Genomic DNA, 18492 nt, shown 5'->3' with positions numbered 1-18492 from the left:
TAATATATATGAAGGGCTGACGATAGAAGGAAGCACGGCCATTTTGAATTTCTGAGAGTAGGTTATATGGGTGGAATGGAGAGGATAAAGTGAAAGAACATTTGAATGAGTTTGGTGAGATGGGCAGAGTCTAGACTATTGAAGATTTCATAGTCTCCAGACACTTATTCCGTCCAAGAAATGATGGATGCTTATTACCAGAGTGGTGGTGAAGAAGGAAAGAAGTAAACTAATACGTAAGACATTTTAAAAAGCAAAATCAACAGAACTTGAAAAATTAGGGTGCGTGGGATGAGGAGGTCAAAGACCATTCTCAGGTTTCTTTCTGGTTGTGCGAGGTTTGTGCAACTGGATGATGATGTTGCCATTTACCAAGAGGGAGATTCCTGGAAAAGCAAATCAATTTGTGGGGATAGAAGTTAATAAGCTCATTTTAGGGAATGTTGAGTTAAAGATGCATTTGAGATATACAAATGAAGATTCCAAAATAGGCATTGACACATAGACCTGAAGAAAAGGACTAGAAAGAAGGAAGCAACAATGTGGGAGGCATTGGAACATAAGTGGCAATATAAAACACTGGTGTGGACAAGATCGGAGGGATGCAGTGTATGTTGAGAAGAGGGCCTCAAACTGAACCTTTAAAAGGAATTGAAAGATTTAAAGTCCAGGTGGAGAAAGATAACACAGCAAATGAGAGTGAGATCCTGTGACCACATAATTAGTAAGAAAAGCAGGAAAGAAGTGAGTTTTTCAGGATGAAGGGAAGGAGTAGTCAGCAAACACTGTGCCTTTGGGCAGTGCCGATAATCTGTGTGCTTACCTGTTAAACAGGTAATGTTTGCATATCTCAGCATTGTTGATCACATCTGATCCTTGTTGATCTGATCAGATAAGATCTGCTAATATTTGAAAAATGCTGAAATCTCTCATTTCATTATGCAATTCTCAGTTCCCAGGGTTTCTTGTTTGGTTGGTTGGTTTTTAACACTGGGACCTTTCACACTCTTACTCTTCTAGATTTCTTTAGAACAATGAAAGAACCAAAAAGATAGGAATTTGAACATGAAAATGTTCCTAGTTCTTCTGCATAGTTGCATGAGCAATTATACTCAGGATCTGGAGTATCTCTCCCACTTACTTTTCTCTCCTGCATTTCCCCTAGGAACCTGGAAATCCCCAGAAACTATTTTGGGTCCTGAGGGTCTAGGCTTGTGCACCTCCATTCTGTAAATAAAACTACTGGGTAATCAGTTCTCTGTGATTAAAGTGCTGGCTAAGGCTGGAAAAACTTCTGGTATTCAGAGGATGCTGTATTGGTAACACTCTTCCTTGATCTTAAGTGTTAATTAGTGACACATCACACGCTGTCCCCACTTTGACTTCTGGAGTGGCCATTGCTTAATCTTTTGAAAGAGGTCAGGTCAGATGATAGGGGCCCCTTCCTACAAATCTTAGTCATCCAGTCACCTAGTACAGTGATCTTCCTACAGATCTTAGTCATCCAGTCACCTAGTACAGTGATTGTCCTTTACTGAAAAGTAAAGCTAACTGCTGAAAAGTATAGCTAACTAGCACCAAAACCTCACTCTTCCTGTGGGTCACTGTGGCAATAGTCTCAACCACAACAGACTGCTATGTACAAATGATTCATTTCCAGACTTCTGCTTTCCCTTAAAGAGTCAGCTGTCATGTGCTGCCTATGACTCATTCAAGCTCCTTTGCTCCGGGGAAATAAGCACTCTTAAGATTCTGGAGTTCCAGGCTCCTCCAAAGCCAAGATAGTCATGTTGTTCTTACGATGGTGCAGCACAGAAGCATTCTCACTAATTCCCACGTGCTCTGCTGCCTGCTAAAGGACCATTGTTTCTGAGCCTAAGAACTAAGAGAGAAGGGAATTTGTGTTGCTTTGATTACGTAGGACAAAAATTAAGCGAGTTGTAGCATGTAAACCATTAAAGAGCTAATAAGTATTTCCACAGTGATTCAGAGGGTGAGAGATGGCCATGTATATACACCCGATATTTTAATTCCATATTTTGCTTATCAGGGAATGCAGAGACCTTTGGAAAATTCAGAAAATGACCTTGAACTTTTCATACTCTATACACTGTCTTAGCCTAATGAAGCTTTACAAACGGCACTGATCTTATGTTCATTTGTATCCCTGCTTGTTTTTAAGAATTGGCATTGTTTTCTAAACTGTAGTTTTTTACTTAGCAAACTAAGAAATTTATTAGTTTTAAATAAGGATTTAATATTGAGGAAGAAGTTTTGGTAGTCACACTTTCATTTCCTGAGCACGGTCTTACCAGTGTCCTTTATAATCCAGAATCGGGTCAGCTGTCATGCATTTTTGCCAAATGTTCATATTGTTGAGGCCACAGACAGATGAATCACTTATTGCCGAACTAAATTAAGCTAAAATGTGCCATTGGCGGCATCTCTATTACAGAACTCTTCCCTGCTACTACTCGTGTCAGTATGTTTGGATGCTTGGATAGGTTATATTCATAAATCAAATGAACAAGGGCAAAAAAGTGTTTTAAAATGTGTAGGAGCTAAGAAACCTTATGTTCTTTTTTTTTCTAACACAAAGTTAATTATATAACTAAATATGGAATCTAACCTACGTAGTGATTTTTTGATATTATCAACCTTGACATTATAGCAACCACTTTATGGACAAATCGTATTTTATAGGGTAGTCTCATATAGTATAAATGAAGTCAAGTTAGGTTTACAGGATATTTATTTTAAATAAGGAATATCATAACTGGATAATGTGAACATTTAATTTTGTGGTTACAAACCTATTTAGTGAAGATCAGTTCCATGCATACTGGTAGCCTTTAATCAATAACAACAGCCCAGCTTTCCCTATGATGAATAGCAACTTCACTAGGATAGAATGGATATAACTTTTTATGATGCTCCCAGTTTATTTCCAGTGATTTAAGGAAATACCATAATGTTCTTAAAGCAAAACTCAGGGAAATTTAATTTTTAAAAATCTCATGCATTAATTTCATTAGTAACAATAGTATTCTGAAGTCAAAAGATTATCATTAATAGCAACTGATCAAACTGACAAACTTATGGAGCATCTATTTTATTAAAGACATTGGAATAAAACTTAAAGGATACAAAAAAAATAATAGCATCCCCAACACACACACAGGGAGCTTTTAAAAGAAAGGCAGTTACACAGTGAACAAAGTTTAATAACAATTTAAAACCAGTAATGATTTAACTAAAGAAGGTATCATGGTATATAGCGTATGGTTAGTTACCAAATGAATGATGCACTGTAGGCATTCAAAAAAGGCAAAGAACACTTGCAGATGTAATCAGAAAGGAATGTACTGAATAGGTGGGATTTGAGCCAAGCCAACTATTAATAATTTTACCAATTGTGAGCTAGAAATAGAAACAAAGCATGTTTCATGTTAGAGTTGACCACTCTGCAGGGCGGCTTCCATCTAACTTATCTGCCTATGTCCACATATTGATTCGTATGTTGGTTTTCCAATTTACAGTTTACAGAAGGCCATTTGTCTAAATATGATGGCAATTACAGTGTTGGCATCCCCTTTTATAGAGTTGATTGGGCTGAACAGTGAAAGATAATTATATAAAGTGTCTCAATGTAAAAGATCATCTGTACTCTGAAGATAGACGTTTGTTAATGTTCAAGAGAAAAACATTTCCAAACTCAAATTGATAAAGGTAATGAGAACTTATTAAAAAAATATAGTTTTGAACTTCCAGGTGACTAAGGGTCCTGTTAAAATGCAGATTCTGAATCTGTAGGTCTAGAGTAGGACCTGAGAATCTTGTGTCTATGCTGGTCTCTGCACTATAAGCAGCAGGATTATAGAGAGAATAACACCATGGTGAGGGGAGGGGGTGTGTGTCTTCAATAGTAATACCCCATTTAAGAAAAGCAATATTGTTAGAGTTTTTGAGAATAAAGGACAAAGCCGTGAAGAATACTCTTATCTTTGCCTTTAGCACGAAAGCAAGAAATTATCAAAGTCACTGAACAGCTGATTGAAGCCATCAACAATGGAGACTTTGAAGCTTACACGTGAGTAGACGCACATTTATTTTGCTTTCATGCCTATGACAAAATATTTTCTATGTGAATGCATTCTTCAGTGTACCAGAATTCATGTATATTTAACCGCAGGTTTGATATCAACAGTAGCTTTGTTTCAAGGTATAAATTAAGTGTCCCCAGGAGAGAAGTAAATTTAGGATTTAGAGAGGAAAGACAAGACTGCTGACAGGAGGACTGGGGCTTTCTCTGTCAGTGCACAGACTTAGTACCAGCACCTCCACCCGGGGAATGCATTCCAGGCAGAGCATCCGTGAGAGCAAAACTAGGGGAGAAAAAAAGCACAAAAAAAGGGCATTTTGGTTTAAGAACTATTTTGCCTCGCAGCTCTGTCGAGGTCCTGGAAGAGAGAAGAGAGACCAGGAGGCAACGTGAGGCAGCCTTCTTCCTCTTCTGCCAGTACACCTCAACTTTATCTTTGTCTCTTTTGTTACCTAAGAAACAAACTCATAATTTATTTGAAGGAAGGTTGAAATGCTTAAAGTTTATAAAATACTGGATCATAGGGTATGGTATATAAAGGAAATCACTCCAATCAAAACTAAGGCATTCAAATAAATAGGGCATGAAGGCTTATTTCACAAAGTATGTGGGTCAATAAGCTAGCTCTTTGGGTGAAGATAAAAATCAGTCTGAGCCTTCCCCTCAGTTCATACGAGTGGGTTCCTTTTGAATGAAAGAGTTAAATACAAAAAAGAGATTGAATTTGATCTCTGATGGGAAAGATCTAAGTTTAAAAGCAGAGGAAGTAATCACAAATGAGAAGGTAAAATGATTAGGCTACCCAAATAGATAAAACTTGCATACTGGGGGAAAAAAAGCCAAAATAAATTTTTAAAAAGCCAAAATATGCAAATTTGAATGCGAGAGCATTTTCTGCCCATGAGATCAGCAGGGATAAGAAGTGCCGACAACCAGAGGGGTGCAGATCCTGGAGGACCATGGTGACTTTCCTCCACTGGAGGGGTGTAAATAGAGGCAAACCTTTAGGTTACTGGTGGTGGCAGGGGTTTGAGGGGACATTTAGTTCTTATATACCAGAAAGAATTTATGAAGTTTCGAATTGTTTTAATTCTCTAATTTTACCTACAAAAGTTTAACATGGTATGTATTTTTAATCTAAAGCATGGATAAAAATTATAAACCTATCTATTGCAGTATTCATAATAGTGAAAAACTAGAAGCATCTGTCCAACGTTAAGGTAACCAGTAAGTAGTGTGTGGTGAATGGTACAGATGTTTGTGCAGTTTCTAGAGATCTGGCAAAGTGCTTATGATGTAATTAATGATATACATAATTATTCCAACCACATTTTAAAAAAGCATTAAAAATGGAATGAAATACGCCCAATTGGTTTTAAAAAGGATAAAAGGACATTGCCTCTGGGAAATACAACTATGTGTGAGGCTTTTTTCCCCCAATTTTATGTAAGGTATTTCTTCTATCATCAGTTACAAATAGCCAAGTATAAAATATGGAAGAGAGTAACAGTGTAGAATTAAACCCAAGATTGCTTCTTAAACACATGCATATACATGTGTATTTGTATCAACTGTTCAACATGATTTAATAAAGTACACTTGAAATGAAATAGTACAATATGAAGTTTAAAAGAAAACTCTACTGTGAGAAACGAGAGTTCCCTTTTAAACACTTGAGAAGTCTGTGCCATACAACCTGCTCTTTTACTCTTTTTGCTCATAACTTTGTTAGACCTATAGGATTCTCCAAACGAACATGAAAATACTCTTTAAAAAAATATATATTATTTTTTTGGTAATAGCCTTCTCCTGTGGAATAGTAAAAAGTGTGTTTTGGTGGTGGTGGAAGCCAGCAAAAACTGGGATATTTCCTATCTTCTCCAACAGTTTAATATATGGTATTTTAAATAACGCAATTCCTTGGAATCACATCAGTTTGCCTATGGAGGCCTATAGTCCGGCCTGATGTTGCATTCTCAGGCCCAGGAATAATCCAACGGGACCTTCCATTTGGGAGCTTTTTGGATGGCAGAATACATTGGTGAAGCTCTGTTCTCTGGTCCTTAGAACACCTGTTCAGAGCATCTGTGCACACACACCTACATCAAGTGGCAAGCTTTGTGAATCCTTTATTATCCAAAGTCTATGACAGGCAATAAATACATATATACATAGGCAAGAGAAAGAACACATTAACAGGTTTTCAGATATACTGACTCTTTTGATGGTTAGGTAAAGAGATCCATCATGGTACAGTGACTCTCAGATGATTTTAGTGCTAATATAAGGTAGTAAAAAATTTTGGTTGACAACCAAAAATCATATTTATAGAGGAATAGCCCCTGGCAGAATTCCTGTTACCATAGGAACACTGTTCTTCCCATTTGCCTCTTAGGAAGAGATTATATATTTGACTTTGAGCTTGGAAGTACCTGCCCACCAGCAAGTCTAAGGCAGAATGTAAAATGCCAACCCACTACCCCGCCACTCTTGCCTTGAAGGCTTTTTTTTTTAAACACAAAGAATCATCACTGATTTGTTTAAAGTATTTTCTACCTTAAAAGCGTTCTTTAAAAAATCAGTTCCACATTCTATGAACAATACTGCAAAGAACCATAGTGAGTTGGCCTTTTGCAACTTGTATTTCTGTGAACAGTTAAAATGTTTTGCTTCCCAGATGGGGAATGTTTTAGATGTAGCCCCCAAATCCTTTTATCTACTTTGTAAACTTCCACTCATTCATCAAATCTGATCTTAGGTCACTTTCTCTGAGAAGCCTACCTCGATCACCATAGGCCCAAGTAACTGTTTTCCCCTTTGTTTCAATGGATTTACACACACATACCCAGTGCTCACCAGATCAAGCGACTAACCGTCCATCATACCCCAAACATATCCTATGTTCTCACACTACTATGCCATTGTAATTGCTACCCTCCTCCTTCCTACCATCTTCCACACACTTGAACAATTCCTACTTATTCCTGAAAGCCCAGCTCACATTTTTTCTCTTAAATCTTCCCTGTCCCATATGTAAGTAATCTGGTTTTCAAGCACTTTGCATTCATTTCTATTCCAGTCTTAATTGTTGCATTATAATTGTTTCAAACAGTTTCTGCTACATAGGTGTTTAACCATTCTCTGAATATTTAAGAATGTTGCATCTTTTTGTTGAATTACATTTCTAGGATTACAAAGAAAACTAATTTGTACATTTCACTAATTTTATTTTAAAAGCTCAAACTTTGAATACACCTTTTTCAGGAAGTATAGGATGTGACACCTGCCTTCAAGTCAATAATAGAGATATTTGATATGAATGTAGAAGGTGTCAGAAATTCTTCCAAATTATTTCAGAGCCAAAGTTGGGTTTGTATGACTTGGAGTGTGTATTGGTCTTGGGCAGCATTTAAAAAACTGGAGAAAGACTAGAAAATTCACCTTGGAAATATAGAAAAGCAGAAATTTTAAAAAAGAGATTCCTGAAGTAGGATAGATGATTCTCTGCTGGAACTTGCTGCATTATCTTGCCCCTGTCAGAGTTCTCTGCAAAATGCTTTCACATCCTCCTCAACCCACCTTGCCAAGGCCTGGGAAAGAAATTTTATATATTTAGTAAAGGAGTCTCTTTAAAAAACACTGTTTGATACATGTAAGAGTGGATATGTGTGAAACAAAATACATAAACTCGTGTATTGGTTATTTTCATTATGTTTTTGTTCTTTGTCCCTACAGAAAAATCTGTGATCCAGGCCTTACTGCTTTTGAACCTGAAGCTTTGGGTAATTTAGTGGAAGGGATGGACTTTCACCGATTCTACTTTGAAAATGGTACATTATTCTAAATTAATAACATGTCTTTTCCAACTTTTCTTTGAATTTCTCCCAGATTTTCAGTTTTCTTTGCTCTATTCTGCAATGAGAATTTTCACCTTAGTCCCGCATTTTACGTCATAAAATTTTCTGTATTTCAAATTTTTAAAAAATGACAAGCTTAAGTTTTGGTGTTTTGAAAACTATCTGATTTATAAAAGGTAATGTTGATTGAATATACCCCATGTAAGTCCCAATAAATGTATGATATAAGCTGTAAAATGAATCACCAAAAAATAAGTTTTCATAAAAAGACACCACAGCGTGTCAGAATATTTGACAAAGGAGTGCTTTCAAGCATATTTAGTAGTGCTCATTTTCAAAGTAAAATGTACATGAAAATGAGTGACCCGGTAAGTATTTCAGTTGCCATTAAATGAATTTTAGTGGTCTCGGAGGAAACAGCCACACAAAAGAAATTCCTGCAGAAATCCTTGAGGTCATCAAAAAACCAAGTGTAACCCAGAAATTCTTTTTATCCTCGTTTCCTTACACCTAAAGACTAGGTATTGTGTTTTGTTTGCGTGATGCATAGGGTGGTGAGATCTTGGTAAATTAAGAAGTGTAGTAATCATTAATCAAGCTCGCTTCTAGTAATTTTAAGCATTAACAAGAATGTCTACCTTGGCATGGATTTTTAAGTTATGTTTAATGAATTTTTTTTATAGTCACTGGGTTTTACAAAGAATTATGTGGTAAATTGGCCTTAACAAAGCTTCAGTATATTTTCCCATTCTCTTAATGTTTCTTTCAGTTGGTTCCCCACTGACACCATCTCATCTCTAGTAAAATAATTAACCCATGAAATATTTCAACACTTTATGTATCATTACTTACCATAAATACATAATGAGGTATTCTTTTGTATATGATTGTAGCACTGAGTAATTTACTCATATTTTTTCCAAGAACAGGAAGCAGGTTTGGACAACAGGTAAACACAGTTCAGCCTGTTTTAATGATCTAAAAGAAAACATCAATCATCATTTGCATTAAATATTCACATCTCTTGGTCACTGAATAATTAGAACATGTAGCTATTGTCAAAACACCAAAGGCTAGAGCCTAGGGAGGGCTGCTTAATCAGAGAATGAACTAGAGAATCAGAACCAGACTATATGACCAATAACCAAATTTTGGATTTTTACGGGATGACCACCACTGGACTATCATGGAATGGACTTCATGAAGTAAAGGAGTCCCAGGATGAGATGGGGAAACAAATTCATTCTATGGCTAGGTGTTTGGGTTTTTTTGTTGCTGGAAACCGTTTTCTCCATATTTGATACTCCATATTTCCCTTGTCCGATGTACTTCACCAACTAACAAAAACGAACAAGACCACAGGATAGCCTGTCACCTGCTCCCGGCATCTAGGCCAGGCCTTCTCCCACTCTAGTGGTATCAGGGCTTCTGTTTCTAAACACTTCCCATTATAAATAAATACATCTCTTCAGCTTTTCCCCCACCAAAGCTTCCAGAGTGACATGCAAATTCTCTATAAAGGGAAACACAGAAAATAATGACTATCTACTTTGCACAGTGCCAGGGACTCAATTAGTGCAAACAATTTGTAGTTGAATGAATGAGTAGTATTCCATTCGTTGGCCCCAAATGAAGTTAATGGTTTACTTCATGTAGAAACTAAGTTCTGTTTTTCATGTTATTCTCTTTCAGCTTTGTCCAAAAGCAATAAACCAATCCACACAATTATCCTGAACCCCCATGTACACCTGGTAGGTGATGATGCCGCCTGCATAGCATACATTAGGCTTACGCAGTACATGGATGGCAGCGGAATGCCAAAGACAATGCAGTCAGAAGAGACTCGCGTGTGGCATCGCCGGGATGGAAAGTGGCAGAACGTTCATTTTCATCGCTCTGGGTCGCCAACAGTACCCATCAAGTAAATATTTCCAGGCTGTCAGCTTCTTTGTTAATATACCCATGGTCAGCGCTTTTCACTTACTCCATTGTTAATAACATGATATATGTTATTTAATGCTCGCAGTCAGTTACATTGGTGGGAATGTTGAAGGAGAAACAGACTAACTCTAGAAAGATCAAACCAGCTGTGTGTGGGTTGAAACACACACAGTAGAAACTGGAGGATACCCTAGCAAGCTGGTTCCTTTTTGTTAAATCATGTAATAAGGTAAACTGACTTCATCGTCACAACAGGCAGAGGAATGTGAAGAGTTTCTAAAGTGGCCACTATAATATCGGGAACTTTATAGATTATCTACTGGGCTCAGTAACAGATATTAGAAGAAATCTGTAAACATAACATTTAAAGTACAAGCAGCAGGTGTCTCAGGGTCTTCGTCCCTATGCCACTCTACCTCAGATGTTACGTCTGCTCTTCCAGTCAGTAATTAGATGGACATTTATTGCACATCTCCTAGGCGCCTAACTTGTACCAGATAAAATACAAGGTGAAACTTATACTCTACTTTAGAAAGCAAGTTATCACGGATACCGAAGAAAAATTATGAGGTTCATAACTTCAGAGTAGAATGGAATGAATGACCAATGTAGCAAACTGTTAATAACAGTTTGGAAGTATACCTTGTGTAGAAGATATCATTTAAGACCTTGTCCAACATTCCAAGTGGGATTTGGAGACCTGGAGCAAATGGAAGAAAATCAAGCAATAGCAGAAGGATACAACAATGTCAGGATGTTAGTTTCATATGGTCGAGGAGTATGGGTAAGGAAGACTGGCTCCAACTGGGGTAAAGGGGAATATTAATGGGAAATAAGGTTGCATCAGTGAAGGGATGAGATGAAAACAAGGGAAGTTTAGACTCAGAACTTTGGCCCACTGCTGATCTCATTCCAAATTCTCTCACCAGGATCACTTGTTAATATTGGGGGCTGGGATGGGGGGAGTCAAATTTATACAAACAGCCATTCAACTCCGGAGAATCTATCAAAATTTCTTAGTTTAATAATGTACCACAGTGGTTTTCAAAGGCCTCCTCTATAGCCTTAATAATTATAGATCACTGTTGGATTTGTAGAAAGTAGATGAAGGAAAAGTAGCTATTTTTAGAATTTCATCCTATTAAGAGAATGACAAAGGAATATAATAATGAAGACACCCACGTTTGTGTGTTTTTTACCCCAAAGAGGTACAGCACGAATTGCCAGTTAATATGGAAGGGATTACGATCATACAGTACTGTAGGGTTAGGTTTTTCTCCAATTCCCTGAAGTAGTTATGGGATGGAGCCTATTTAAGAAAACTTCATTTTATGCCAGGTGGCTTAAATGGGGCTTCTCTTAATAGGCCGTCCTGTATTCCAAATGGGAAAGAAAACTTCTCAGGAAGCACCTCTTTGTGGCAAAACATCTAAGGCCTGAAAACCATTCACATATGGGTCTTGTAAGTAACATTCTGCTCCGTGATACTTTGTGAATGGAGCTAATGACTAAAAAGCTGCATGGCTGTTTTTCTTCCCTTTAAGGATATTTTCCTTTGCATTGTATTCAATGGAAAATATAAAAGGTCTTTGAAAACTTATAGCATTTTTGCATGAGCTCTTGAGTCTAATGTGTGGCCTCATTTTGTAGCATAACCCTTGTTTTAAAGGTAGCAAGTGCTGAGAAGAGCCTCCCTTTAGCGTACGGATCTTGGCATTTTAGGATACCCTGGAGTTCCTGCATCAAAAGTCCAGTCTGGGTCAATTCAGACAACTCTCAATTATCCAGACCTAATTTAAATCAAGCTCTAGGATTTTTTTGGTGTCTGTTTTTCCAGAGATAGTAATTTGTGTTACACACTTGGCTAAGGTTAATATATAAATTAATTTGCTGTGCCTGAGTTTAATGGTATTTGACCATGAGGACAGGCCACAAGAGGAAGTCAAGCTGAAATTTAAAACTTACATAGTGAGTAATTCCAGAGGATAATTGAAAGTTGACTGTAATTCACGCCTGTGTTGTTTTTTAAGATTTGTTTCTTAACTTGGACTAGGATTCAGATACGTGTGCTGATGTTGTGAATATTTCCTCCACTCAAAGCACTGAACCTTGTCAGAGCTTTTAAGAAATCGTGCTCCCTGCTGTTGGATTAAAAAAGAGAGAGAGAGACGTCCAATTAAATAATATGTTTTCCCTACTTCTGAAGCTATATTCCTCGTTAAACGGACTTCTAAGGTTTAACTTCCCAAGGAACCTAAGAATAATGACAAAAGCTAAGAATGCACTTACTTAAACTTTTCGCCTCTTTCAACAAAATATCTGTTTAGTAAACATGATTGCTTACAATGCATATTTAAGTTCAATAATGTGATTGAAGACGGGGTTCCTGTTACTATTTTCAGCTTAGCTCTATGTGGACAAGTTGACAGATAATTAATACTGTTTCCTATTTTAATATTGTCTCTGTTTAACATTATGAATTTCATCTTTTAATGAGCACAAGGAAAGATCTTTTATACAACTGTATTTTCGATCTATTAATTTAGCTGAGTGAGTTATGAAACTGCAGCCTAGTCACATCTTTGGCAAAACAATTTGACAGTATTTTGTAAAACAGTATAACTTATTTCTCACTCCCCCCCCCTTTTTTTCAGCTAAATTTCAGCAGTGCCACTTCTGCATTCTCTGTTCTCAAGGCACCTGGATGGTAACCCTGGGCCGTCCTCCCCTCCTCTTCATGCATGTCTCTGAGTGCATGAGGTTGTGAAGGTCCCACATGTAATGCGTATGTGATGCACCATCTTGTCATCTGTCCCTTCCTGTACATTGTTCACACTTCAGCTATGGGATGTTCCATGCAAACTTCAACTACTGTTGGCAAACAATAGGGGGAGGTCGGACAAAAAAAAAAATCCTCAATATTCCAAGTACAACCTATTCACCAAGTTTCTGTTTATGCCAAGATATAACAGACTTCAAAATTATTCTCTGAATGACAGTTTGTAAGAGAAACATAAATTTTTAAAACTCTTTGCTGTTAATCAGTTTTGGCTTGTTTAACAAAAAGCAATATATATATATATATATATATATATATACACACACACACATTATATATATATATATATATATATATATATATACACCTTCAATTTCCTGGTGTGACCCTGGTTGAAATTGCTAATGATTGAAGTAGGTTGATATGTGGGCAAAATCACTCATGAATGTGGAAGTGAGAATCAGTTGGAAGTCATGTTGTTTTTGGTCAAACTGGAAACTGGAAACATTCACATAATTTATGAGTGATCACTTTAAGATACATTCACACTATGGTGAATTCACTGAATCCTTTCTCAAATATGTACTCTCTTTTCTCCATTTGTACTTGTTGCTCTTGGCTTTTTCTCCATCCTCTTCTGTCTTTTCTCACACAGAGACAGAAAGGAAAGTGAAATTTGCATAATGGGGGTAACTAGCACTTTCGATCATCTTCAGGACCCACAAAAATGTCAAGATTTTAAAGATTTCTAATTCTGCTTCGGCTCTAGTTTGGACATAGGGATCCTAGATGAGCGGTATTAGACTTGTTTAAATTTTGGGTAAAAACAGTGAGGTTCCTAGTGTCCCGCGGACTGGGGGACTGGCCGGGAGAATACCAGGTTGTAATGCATCAGGGTTTGGTGCACACGCACTCAGTTCTGCCTAGTGGGAGGGGCGCCCCCTGCTCCACCGCCACTGGCTAGTTTTCTAGAGTCAGAGAGGCCTGCAAGTGACTTCCATTCTCCTAAGTGTTCAGAACTTGATCTCGGTGGCTTGTGCTCGCTTAGCTTCTCTCGTGTCAGAAACATTATCTTCCCGTGTGCAGTTAGGATTTTCCAGTTTAAAAAGAAAGGGAAATGCCGGATTTTCTTTGTGCTTCTCGTTTCTCCTTTGTTTATTCAACTCCTGTAAGGCTGTTTCTCTTCCCTGAAATGCTTAATAGTGCATGGTATCTTCATCAGCGTTATTTTAACAATAGGAACTCACAATCTTCAGAAGCCTATTTTTAAAGCAGAAGCAAAAAACTAAACAACCCTCCCTCTTTCTCTCATTTCACCTTCTGTGTTGATGACTAATCACCTTAGATATCGTTGCTAGTGGATGTATGGTAGATGGATTGAAGCTTTTCTGATAATTACACGACTTAAAAATATATATTTAAAATAAATATATACAGTAAATGTATTGAGCCATGTTAACCTGCCAATGAGATCTGTGAAAAAGTAATGGCCTCGTTTTTCCCTTTTTGATTTCTTTTCTTTTTGTGAAGCAGCTACACGTGGCATACATGTATTTTAAAAATAATAGGTATAGAGTGGTTTTTTTTTTTACACTTTTAACTTAGCATGTGGTGTTGAATATTACTGTAGATCAAGTTTGTCTTCCGCACTAAGATGTGAGGAAATTGTGATTTGTTCTCTCCACCACAACTGAATTACACATTTATTATACCTTCTATCATTTTGAAACACTGCAGTTTACCATGGGACACTGTATATATTTCTTGCCATAATGGTAAATGACTGATTGATATATTTAAGAGTTAATAAATTTGTGATTTCTGCTGACAATGTGTCCATCTTTATTTCTTGAGAAGACGTACTGCATGCATGCATGACGCTGGCCAGTGCCCACAGCAGCGTGTCCTACTATCGTCTCATCAGCTCATAACAATTTACCTTTGATGTAAGGATGAAGTTTTTGAACTATGCTTCCTTTTAAGAATATACTTGGTAATAATTAATAGAAATTTACTATACGCACAAAATAACAGACTCTGCTAGGAAAATTCTTCTGAGAACAAAGTAAAGACAAGAGCCCTAAAATCTCTAAATATGTCCTCCAATCCATCCTTCAATGGCTGCTAGGGCATTCCTTTTTTTAACCCAAATCTGTGTAACACTTCAATGGTATCTTCAGTATGCAGGCAAGCACCTCGTCTCCTCCTACTTCTCGACTTGAACTTGAATGTACAGGAGTACATCTTTCAGTTTACTGCAAGCATCACACATCATCTATTTATGCCGCTTGTTTCTCACCTAGGATATTCTCCCCCCTAGTTCTTCAACCTAATTCTTACTCATTCCTAAAAATCCAATTTAGAGTATCGTCCACTTGATTAAACTTCCCTAGGCCCTGCTCTAATCTTGTTCATCCTCTCAATATTGTGTAGTTTGGGTCTAATTCTCCCGCCTGCCATGCGGTTTTGAAAATACATCTCTGTGTCTTCTCTGCTGGAGTATAATGTCTCTAGAGGCAAGAACTGTGTATTCATCTTTGTATCTCTAAACTCAGAGCCAGAAGGGAGAAGCTGTTAATAGTTTTGAACCCTTGGCCAAACCATAAATGGAAACCTGAAGACGTAACCAGACACCGCTGGGTTTAATGTTTGGTTCTGTCACTATTGTCTTTGACACACTGAGCATGTTGCCTCTTCTCTCTGAACTTTAGTTTCTGTATTTGTAAAATGAGAACAAACTTACCAACCTACTAGGGGTATTGTGATGAGCAGAGATGACGGGTACAAAATACCTAAGGTAATATTTGGTAGATAATTTAAATGGTAGCTATTTAACTGTTATAATCACCAATATTAATACTCCCATTGTTCTTACTATTCCTTACTCAGGGGATTAGAACACTTTGGTTTTATGGGCTGCTTTCTTTATGTAGGTTTGCTGATATTGCTAAGGATGTATTCATATCATTAAATTGTTTACTGTCTGTCCTGAAACACATTTTTCTCTTGTCTTTCAGACAATACACTTGCCTGATTTTCTTCCTATCATTCTAGATGCCCCTTTCTAATCTCTAACTGCTCTCTTTTCATCAACTTCACTTTTAATTTTGGACCTTTTTTTATTCTGGTCTTGCTCCCTGGATAGTTAATCCAACTTCAATGGCTTCAGATTATATTAATGGTTCTCAAGTATCTATGTCCACCCTAGAGGACTGCCCTAAATTCTAAACCTAGAGATCCAACTGCCTATTTGAAGTCTACAGTGTGTATCTAACAGGCGTCTCAAAGTGAAATGTCCAGAACTGAGCTCTTGAGAGTCTGTACCAAAACCTGCTCTTCTCGGACCTTTCCATATCTCGAATAATCGCCAACTCAGTTCTTCCCTTGATCAGGCCAGACATCCTGGTGTGTTTTCTAATTCTTCTCTATTTGAAATCCTGTCACTTTTACCTCCAAACTATGACCAGAATGTGACCACTTCTCACATTGGCTTCTGCTATGTCCCTGGGCCAAATCACCTTCATATTCTCTAAAGTGCTGGAATATCCCCCTAACTGGTCTCTCAGCTTCTGTTCTTGTCTCTCTTTACTTTCAATGCAGCAGCTAGAAAGAGCTTGTTAAAATATAAGCCAAAACTTGTCACTTCTCTGCATGAAAGCATCCAATAATTTCCCTTATCACTCACAGTAAAAATCAAAGTCCTTTGGGTGACCTATGAGGTTCAACTGGGTAAGGAGTCCCCTACCCTTCTCACTCACTCTTCTATAAATACCCCAGGGCCTTTACACTTGCTATTTACTGTGCCTGGAATACTCTTTCTCAAGATCCAAGTGGCTATCTTCTTTGCTTTCTTATTTATTCCTTTACAGAATTAAGTCACATTCTCAGGAAAGCTTTCATTGACCATCTCATCCAAGACTCCAAACTTAACTTCCCTACTGGACACTATGTATTATCCTTCCTGGATTTTTCTTTTTTTCTTAGCACTTACTACTTAACATCTTGTTTTCTTCATTTTAGTTATCGATCCTTTCCTCCAGTAAAAAATACACACTAAGGGCAGGGATTTTTGTCTTGTGTTCATTGATACATTACCAGCTCTTAGAACAGTGTCTGGAACATAGCAGCTGCTTAATAAATATTTGTAGTTGAACAAATAAATAATGAGTTGCTCTCTTCTTTTACAGTTAGAAAAACTGAGGCTCCGTGCCCATGTAGAATTGCCTCTGAGTAATCCCTGGGGTTGTACGTTGCCTACATAATTACTTGGGGGAAAAAAAACTATAAAAAAAACTGTTAGCATCAATGTTGGAACTTTTTTAGGCTGCAAGGACAGAAAACTTAACTCCAAACATCTTAAATAAGAAAAATACAGTATTTTACAGAACAAGATATAGAGGAGTTAGCTCCAATGTTATTTCAGTGACTCAACAACAAGAAAAAGGAACCAGTTTCTACTCATTTTTTTAGTGTGCTATAGCTTTCTTTAGCTATAAACTTTATACTCCAGGTGGAGAGACCTAATAATGGTCCCTAAATGCATGACTTGGTTCCTAGTGTCACATCCAGACAGGCCAGCATCCAATGGAAGGGCTCATGCTCTCTCTTTTCCACTCCCCAACCGCCGGCAGAGAAACATTTCCCAGTGGCCCAGTTGGTCCGGAACTGGCTCAACTGCCATATCCTGTTCAGCATCCCCCGATCTAAGGACCGAGACCAGAGCCATGAGTGGGCCACTTTTCTTTAGATTATGGGTGTTCAGCAAAGGATGGATATCTGGATCGAGACTGGATTATACTCTTTTTTTTTTTTTAAGAAAGAATTTGAGAACCAACATTGTCCAGTATAATAAGTACCTCAGGGAAGTCAGATAAATATTTGTTTTTATTGTCCTTTTAAAGCTGCTATTCAATGCATGTCCTGGGGGTGGGGGGAAACGTGAGGAAATGAACTATCTTCTGCAAACTCCAAATCTCATCCAGTGATGCATTTTCTCGTGTTGTGTGTTCCTGATTTGGCCAGTCAGTTCAAAGCTTCAGCACAGAAATCTTTGGGACTAGGAAAGTTCAGTCATTTCAGTCGGTTTGAACTTCTTCCAGGAACTCTGGTCCCAAGCAGGACCTATTCAGCCACAGTGACATCCTGCCCCCTCCAGATACCATCTTTGCTCTGCCCTAACTTCAATGAAAATTTTTTTTAAATACAAAGTGAAGACCACTTGGTACCTGAAACCACAGTTAGTGATCAATGTTCTTCAGTTCTGCTTTTCTTCTTTTAGTACTTCAAATAAAGTAGGAAAATGGCAGGGGGCGGGGGCGGGGGGTAACAACAAAGTAACCATCAACGATTTTATTCACCATCCACCCACTTGACAGTGCCTGGCCGAAGGGAACAAAAGAACAGGCAGTTCATCTAGAACCTGTTCCGCCTGGCCTGAAGCAACAGTTCGGTGCCGTGCGGGAAGAGGTGTTTAGCTAAGTGCTTTGTGATTAAGTGGTGTTATGTGTACAATGCTCCTTTTTGTCAGCACTATTGTTACAAATATAGGTGACTCAGAGACATCTTCTACTAAAGATGAGGTTGGTTAATCACCAGTTGTTGTTTTTTTTTTTAAGGAAGTCTTAATTCTCAGAATTAACCTTGCTCTCATATTTGCTTTTTAAATATTTTCACAATCGCCCTTTCACCCCAAACAAAATAACTAGATTCTCTATTATTCAAAGTATGAGGAAGGGACTTCTAGGGCATGAGGCTAAGAGGATGACTTGAGAGAGCAGGGGTGTGGGGTGTGGAGGGGGTGGACAGAAGCAGAG

General features: G+C 37.7%; 1 protein-coding gene and 1 long non-coding RNA gene across 16 annotated transcripts in view; one reads left to right on the top strand and one right to left on the bottom strand.

Annotated features, from left to right (window-relative positions):
* Nucleotides 1–14510, top strand: part of CAMK2D (calcium/calmodulin dependent protein kinase II delta) — a 313065-nt gene extending 298555 nt beyond the window's left edge. For 9 of the 15 annotated variants that reach the window (XM_026499226.4, XM_026499219.4, XM_026499217.4 and 6 more), the window contains 5 exons: nt 4015–4090; nt 7838–7932; nt 9652–9880; nt 11267–11362; nt 12555–14510. In XM_026499226.4, coding sequence (XP_026355011.1) covers nt 4015–4090; nt 7838–7932; nt 9652–9880; nt 11267–11333 — 467 coding nt within the window. In that variant the 3' untranslated portion in view covers nt 11334–11362; nt 12555–14510. Of the gene's footprint in view, nt 1–4014; nt 4091–7837; nt 7933–9651; nt 9885–11266; nt 11363–12554 lie in introns of those variants that run through there. The other 6 variants (XM_048212367.2, XM_048212366.2, XM_044384287.3 and 3 more) reach the window with 2 other exon arrangements.
* LOC130543332 (uncharacterized) lies at nt 3097–9500 on the bottom strand. Its single transcript, XR_008958602.1, has 2 exons — nt 8812–9500; nt 3097–7692 (listed from the first exon to the last, which is right to left on the bottom strand). It is a non-coding gene; the product is annotated as an uncharacterized LOC130543332 (long non-coding RNA).
* Nucleotides 14511–18492: the final 3982 nt, after the last annotated feature.

Source organism: Ursus arctos, unplaced genomic scaffold (genome assembly GCF_023065955.2).
Source record: "Ursus arctos isolate Adak ecotype North America unplaced genomic scaffold, UrsArc2.0 scaffold_11, whole genome shotgun sequence".
In the NCBI taxonomy this organism is placed as follows: domain Eukaryota; kingdom Metazoa; phylum Chordata; class Mammalia; order Carnivora; family Ursidae; genus Ursus; species Ursus arctos.
This window is presented reverse-complemented; position numbering and strand designations above follow the sequence as displayed.